Raw genomic sequence first — 7223 nt, 5'->3', positions numbered from 1 at the left:
TGCCTTAGATAAGGCTTTCACACTTTGGACAACTTCAGTTATTTGATTGCAGGAGATGATCAATTCATGCAAGTGGCGACCTTATTTCCATAATCAATGAGAAACACTTAGGAAAAGGTTGTTTTTTCCTCTATAATTTTGCTATCATAGTTGTATCTTACTTGTATGTCATGTACCTACCTACAAAAGCGAAGACAACAACAAACGTGTAGATTTCAGCCTTTATTAGGTGATTTTCAAGTCAGACGACGCCTAATTGTGAAGCATATTGATAACTTGGTACAAATACAAAATCCAGATAACGTTAGTTAATGCGACTTCATAACAGGTAAGGTTTGAAGGGGAGGGGGCTTTTTTTGTCATGATTTTCTTGTTGTATTGTAGCATTAACTGTACGCACATAACGTTATAGCATTTTAGACACACTTCCTTCACTTTAAATATGACGTGCATGTGCGCGGTCGGTACACTTTTACAATAGCGGACTAAAACAATAGCTGAGGTTGATTCATACATAAGCTCCTTCTACTGGTAACGTTATTTACAATATCTCCGACACTGCTAAGAGCAACCAGCAAACGCAATCATGATCACGGCACTAAGTTAAGCATTATTCCTTTCCGTCATCATCATCATTATACCTTTCCATACAACAATATTTTCCGCATGATTATAAACAAGGTATCGCTATAATATAAACATATCTGTTTCTAAAGCAACCAAATGAAGATCTCATATTTTCAAAATCCACATAATGTCCAATTAGTACTAGTTATACCGAAGTTATGTGAAATAGTCGGTTACGTTTTAGGGGGATCATTTTAGGGGTTGGTGAAAATCATTGGTGCGTTCTCAGGGGGCGTCCCCGTCGATGTCCCAGCGACCTAACCACACGTCGATAGGCTCGTCCAGGTAGTCGTACGCCTTCTCCACCGGGTAAGCCACCGGGTCGACCTCGTTACTGCTGTCTTCGAACCGCTCGTTCTCTCTGTTGACGTCACTTCCGCCCGCTGGGAGCGGCACGAGAGGCTTGTGTGTTTCCACCTGTGGGTAGAACGGCTCGTCCACCTCGGGAAGCTGGGGGATCTCCGGGACCTGTGGGATGTTGCCGGCCGCCTCGGGGGAGATGGGGTTGGTGCAGTCCCGCATGGCCTGGTGCACGAACCAGCTGCAGGTGTTGTCGGAGCTCTTGACGCATGCGCTAAGGCGGCGGGAGCAGTCGGTGGTGTACATGTCGTCCCACAGGCACGTATTCTCGTCCCAAGGTTTGCATGTCTTGCCGCGGAAGCAAGGCTGGATCTAGAATGGGAAGGAGGAGATTTAAAGAATAGCCATTTTGTAAAGGACATCGCACCAGAAAGCTCCGTGCGTACAGAAAAAATTAAACCCCGCTGGTGAACAAAAACTTTGTAAAACAAAGAACGCCGTCCAATACAAGCCCGCACTCCACTCAGGTTTGTCAAAGCTAGGGTACCAATGTACCTACTCAATTATTTAAATAGATAAAAAGATGAAATAAAAAAGATACATCTGGGCCCATGCAACAATGTACGTTTCCTAAGTGCAGACTTAAGGAAAAATGTCAAAGGGTTTACTTACGGCGCATTCGCAGTTGTCTCTGTACATGTACTTAAGTCCACGCTTCTGCTTCTCTGTCACATCTTCCCACGGACTGACCCAGTTACACAGTCCCACGTGCATCTTGTTCTTATAGATGTAACCTGCGCAACAAGGATGGGGAGTGGGGTTATGGATATGAGCCTCACGGATATATAGAGAAGCGCGCATATATGTGCATTTGACAAACTCAATGGTTGAATGAGATTGGGGGAAGATGGCACAAAGTATGACGCGACAGTATATTTTTGTTCGTAAGAATATTATTGTCAGTTGTTATTTTTTCTGTCAATCAGTTTTACGGGTCTAGCGGGAATGTTACGGTTATGAACTAATGTCAGCAGTGATATGTGTGGGCATGATGCCCCGGCTATAGTGGTCTGGTTGATGAAGTTCAGAACTAAGGACCGTATCTCTTTTTGAGAGGACCGACTTTAGTCACTGACTTTACCGTGTGCTTCACTGCCTCCGTCAGACTACTGAGAACATGACCCTTCTGCGTTAGATATGATGATAAAAGCTCGGATACAGGGATTGAACACGGGTATTAGTCAGACCAAACTCAATAAGCCAAGGCTAAAAACATAATAGCGAGACCATTGTATGCCATTTCCTCTTGTGGTCTATGCCAAAGGGCAAAGTATCCCGACTTTGGAATAGCTTTTGTGATTGTCTGTTGTGTTTATTTTGATGTTTATTCAGCGACTACTCAGAAGTAAGATCACCTCCACAGTTTTCTGCCGGTCTACAAAAACACAATGCTACAAAAACACAATGCTTGAGCTTTTGTGAGCCCTTTCCTGATGCGGTCCGAGTTTCACTGCTGGGATGATGTTTTAAGGTCCCGTCGCTCCAACTCTTTGTTGTGAAATGTGTATATATAAACATGCAAGACGAGCCAACGATTAGTCACTTTAAGTTTTCACAGGCGCCTGTCATCCGTGGGAATCTTAAAATTCGACTACATGCACTAGATATCGATGCCTTAAAGACCGATGAAACATCTGGGAGGAGTAAACCGGTATACGGATAGTTTGAGGTTTTGTACCGTTCTCGTTGGTTTCTGCCCTAACCCACAGTCAGACATACCAATTCTAAAACAGAATGTGAAAAAAGGACAAAATCAGAAGGTTTGCTATAAAATGGAAAAGTTTAAAAGCTTGCTACCCATTAGATAGCCCAAGTAGTGTAATATTAATGTACAGTACCGTTGGGAAAATACACCGTGCGAAGTGAGTAACACTTGCGACCGATGACTATTCCTAGTGTGTTTGGAGGAAATAAAGTTGCCATTTTTTACCTGCCAAAAGATAGAGCTGTCCAGACTTGAGTTCAATATCGATCCCGCACAGAGACGTCTCTGCCATGGTGTACACGTTCGTAGGGTCCACATCTTTTCCAAGTTGCTCCTTGAAGTTCTTACTGATGGAGATACGGTACCTGTGGACGTCGGTAGATGGCGCGTCGTCCTGTAAGTGAACGGAGAATGTTTGCTCAGTATATAGCGATAGCAGGAGAAATTGCATGAAAAACTACTACAGTTTATCAAACACAGCTGTTCTGTTAGATATCTCAATAAACATATCACTCTGAAATCAGTCCGAGTATGAATCACTCTGTTTACTCGCTCAGTGGCGTATAGGGTAACCGTGAAGTGCTTTGCTTCTTTTATCAATTGACCGTATCCTTGGCATTCTGACAAGAACTAGGGGGGTTGTCTACGGGCATTCTTTTGCTATATCATGTCCCAGGTGGTGTTTGGTAAACAGGATACGAATCACCAAATATTGGAGCGTAGTGTCAGCAAAGCCTTCTAAATGAGAAAAGAAAAAAAAGATAAAGGGGTGACCCATTTCTTATCAAAAGAACAACAGAAAACTCTAGCACAGGATTTAAACGGCCCCTTAAACAACCACATGCACATTTTACGCATCTGCGTTCGAACTTAAGGTTGAATTTATCATATTTTTCTTTGAGAATGATCTTGACTTAGTGAGAGTCGTGAACATGATTTCAAGCCGCTAGTCACTAGCTTAGTTGTTAACCATTCGGCATTAAAAAGGGTTTTCGTACCGCGCACCGATAGGCTGTTTACCAAGGATTCGTCCGTTTCAAAGTCTACAAACCGCCATCCATTGTCAGAGACGAGGTGAGTTTACCGAGAACACAATTTGTCAAGCTTAAACTCGTCTGCGAACTGCGAAGAATGACATTTTTCTGTCAAAATCATCTATAACGCCAAATAAAGCCATTACGCCAAATAACAGTTACTAACGCAGGTTGCAACCTGAGTCAAAAGCTAGGTTGCCCATCCCAAGCCGAAAATCACCCATTGTTCGTCACAAAGGCCCGCCCTCATTTGCCGTACTTGCGATTATTTTGTCGTAGAATATCATTCAACGAGGCTAAGATAGGAGGGACCGTCAACAAGGATCTAAGACAACTTGTTTTCGTCACAAGCCGGATCTTGTACGACACATCCACAACTTCGACTGTCCCCAGAATAACTTGAAATTTGCCGTCGTGAACATGTCGTACGACGAATGTGACAGGGCCCTTACGCTGGCTCCAACATCAACTTCTAAGTCTAATTCTTCTTCGAATGATAACCGAGATTTCTTTTATGGAGTAACTATGCAAAGGCATTGAGACAAATCAATAGTGTTACAAACGTACATCAGCCGGCAGAGGCGGCAGGGGTGTCCCTTCCAAGCTTGCATCAGTCGGCAGCTCGGAGACAACACCATCTGTCTCCGGTTCCGGCTCAGGGGAGGGCACACCGTCCGGCTTGTAGAGATGGGGGCCGTCCACAATCTTGGCACGGACAACTTAAGTGGGACAAAGGAACATAAAACAAGATGTAAGATTGAGATGGACGTCGTGCCAAGACCACACTCATTCAAAGAAAAGCCTCTCGCTTGTCAGGCACTACGCCGACATAACCAACAGATGATACAAAAAGATAATATCTGAAGGGTGAAGGACCTGAACAGCACCTACTCTGCCTTAGCCAACAGCCTTAGAGTTTGAAAGATGTTTGCAGCAATGCGTTATACGTTGTTACATGCCAATACATATGTTGTTAACTGTATTAAGTAACAGAAGGCTCATTTATATTTGTTAGACAGACGGACAACATTTATGCACCAAGTTCCTACTGTCTTCGACCAGAGACATTCCTCTCGTCGTGAGGAATGAGTTTTACCCATGTCACTACTAGTACATCAGCCGCTCTTCCTCAAAGTCAAAAACTTCATGTAGTCTGTGTCAACGCAAACTCCGCTATCCGAGGCTGAAATGGCCCCTCCCCGCAGATGTTGAGCAGCGGCCACTAAAGCGCTATTCAATCAGGCTAGAGACTGTGTAAGTGTGCGAAAAGGCTTTTTTTTTAACCAAAATAAGGAATATCACGCTAGGACAGAAGGTCTATAAATGTCTTCTCCTAAACCTCAGCCTTTTCATCGCCACTTTAGCATGAACCGCAGAACAATCAGTGATGACCACTGTAGTTGACATACTTGTGGTCACAACGTGGTAACATAAAAGTACTTAGTAGAACCCTACGGGAGGAATCGAAGGTCTTACCGAAGTCTGCAAAGCAGTAGTGCGTCTGTGGGTGGGTCGGCATGCAGGAGCAGCCGAGCGCCCCGCCGGCCATACAGGCCGCCACCAACAAGCACAGGAACACACCGCGGGCCATCGTTGGAGGAGAGAGTTCGTCTGGTGCGGATGAAGCAATGAAGTGCACAGAACTGAGCTACTCCGTCAGCCGGGCCTCAATTTATCTCAAATCTCGATGCGGGCGCTGCCCAGCCCACTTCCCGTCTCGTTGTGCGTTTCCGGGAAGGCCGGGGGTTCGACGGAAACCGCGGACTAGGCTCACGTTTCCCGGGCGGATACCGGATCAGGGGGCTAAAGGTGCTAGTCCGCATGCGACGCCACCGCGAACAAACAGCGTGGGGGATTGGGTAGTAATTCTGTGGTCAGTGTGTCGGCTTTATTCTGGTCAAACGATAAATATTGGCCATGTTTATTTTGTTACCCCGCAGTTTGACGGGTGCCGAGGTGTAGGGAGTACCGTGAGTCATGTCAGGTTCTGACCTCTAGTCGTGCCCTGTACACAAGACGTCCATCAGACCCATATAAAGTTATCTTTGGCAAGATTTGATGGACACGGCCTGATCAAGTCTTGAACCTATGACGTGAGCTGTAATGATCCCCTACGTCACTGCGGGGGTCCGGAGAGAGAGTGCTGGCGCCCTGGGCCAGAAATGGCATGACGACCAATTAGTACTCATTTCTTAAACTGGTATTTGTGCGAGTCGGTCACAACTCTGGGAGATTGCCAAAATTCCACTGTATCTACGTTACAGCGGACAGAAACGAACTCAAGTTGAACTCAAGTAACACAAAACACAGACAGCTCAGTGGGTGACGGGGTGTGTCTGGCCCCAGTCTTTGTTATCGCAGGGAGAGTCACGTGTTTCTATCTATATGAGATGTTCTGGGTGAATTGTTTTGTGTACAAACAAACCAGCGACGAGGTTTCCGAATAAAAACAAACACACCTGCGTTAACTACAATGCGACGCCCCCGTAAATGGGAAAAGTTATGAGTGGGACATGAGTGTGCATGTATGATGTTGTTTCATTTCCTTTCTAACGTGTGTCGTCAGTTGAAACAAGACATGATAGATCGAAAGATATAGACTGGGTTATTTGTATCAACAACGACATGGCTCACATGGCTAACAAGTCAATAGGAGAGCCCAATAACTTTTAGTCTTCTCCTTTCACAAGGCTGGATTATCCTTAAATTGTATTCTCCAAGCAGAGGTTTCGGTCGAGTAGGGTAGGAGTGTCCGGGATTTTTTACGTCTGTCTCCCTTCCCTTCCTTGAAGGAAGAGGAACGTAAAAAATCCCGGACATCCCTACCCTACTCGACCGAAACCTCTGCTTGGAGAATAGAAATTGTACTTCCCCGTAATCCAATGTTTTCGTTGACACCCAATTACAGGACCACTAGCTGTGTGCCGCATAATCACTTAATCCCTTTGTGGCCGCGCTAATCTTTTTTATGGACAGATCGAATTAGAAGACGTGTGGATGGGATTAGGATGTCACAAGTTTGATTAGCACATCACTCAATCATTTCTCGTTTCGAGATAGACTTTTGGGATGTTTTTGTTTGCCACGAACCATCGCTAGTCATGTCACCATGATAAACGTTACTCTCCAAGCAGAGGAGTGGGTCCGGCTGGTTTTTGCGTTTTTGTCGGGCTTTCTACTTTGTGGGTTTATAGAAACAAAAGAAAAACATGACAAAGTAGAAAGCCCGACAAAAACGTCTAAAAACACATCAAAAACCAGCCGGACCCCCTCCTCTTCTTGGTAGAGTAGATAAACGTTACAACAGCCTTATTACTCAGATGGGTACCTACTGGCCAACTAAAGAACCGACTACACTATGTAGACTCCCCCTACTCCATGGAGTATGGAGTCAACACCTACTGGCTGTAATAATACAACATGGTAAATAATAATAAAGGCCGGGGCTGAGGCGCGGATATATAGCCGCGTTTTTAGGTCAACGAAACGTTCCACTG

The 7223-nt window shown here is 45.0% G+C and overlaps 1 protein-coding gene across 1 annotated transcript; it reads right to left on the bottom strand.

The window, feature by feature from the left end:
- Window positions 1–209: 209 nt before the first annotated feature.
- LOC136431011 (metalloproteinase inhibitor 2-like) lies at window positions 210–5717 on the bottom strand. The gene is made up of 5 exons (XM_066422194.1): window positions 5203–5717; window positions 4294–4445; window positions 2918–3086; window positions 1600–1721; window positions 210–1299 (listed from the first exon to the last, which is right to left on the bottom strand). Exons 1-5 carry the CDS (start codon window positions 5315–5317, stop codon window positions 853–855), a joined length of 1005 nt encoding a protein of 334 aa, XP_066278291.1. The 5' UTR covers window positions 5318–5717; the 3' UTR covers window positions 210–852.
- Between the last annotated feature and the right edge of the window lie 1506 nt (window positions 5718–7223).

This window comes from Branchiostoma lanceolatum, chromosome 3, assembly GCF_035083965.1.
Source record: "Branchiostoma lanceolatum isolate klBraLanc5 chromosome 3, klBraLanc5.hap2, whole genome shotgun sequence".
Classification (NCBI taxonomy): domain Eukaryota; kingdom Metazoa; phylum Chordata; class Leptocardii; order Amphioxiformes; family Branchiostomatidae; genus Branchiostoma; species Branchiostoma lanceolatum.
This window is presented reverse-complemented; position numbering and strand designations above follow the sequence as displayed.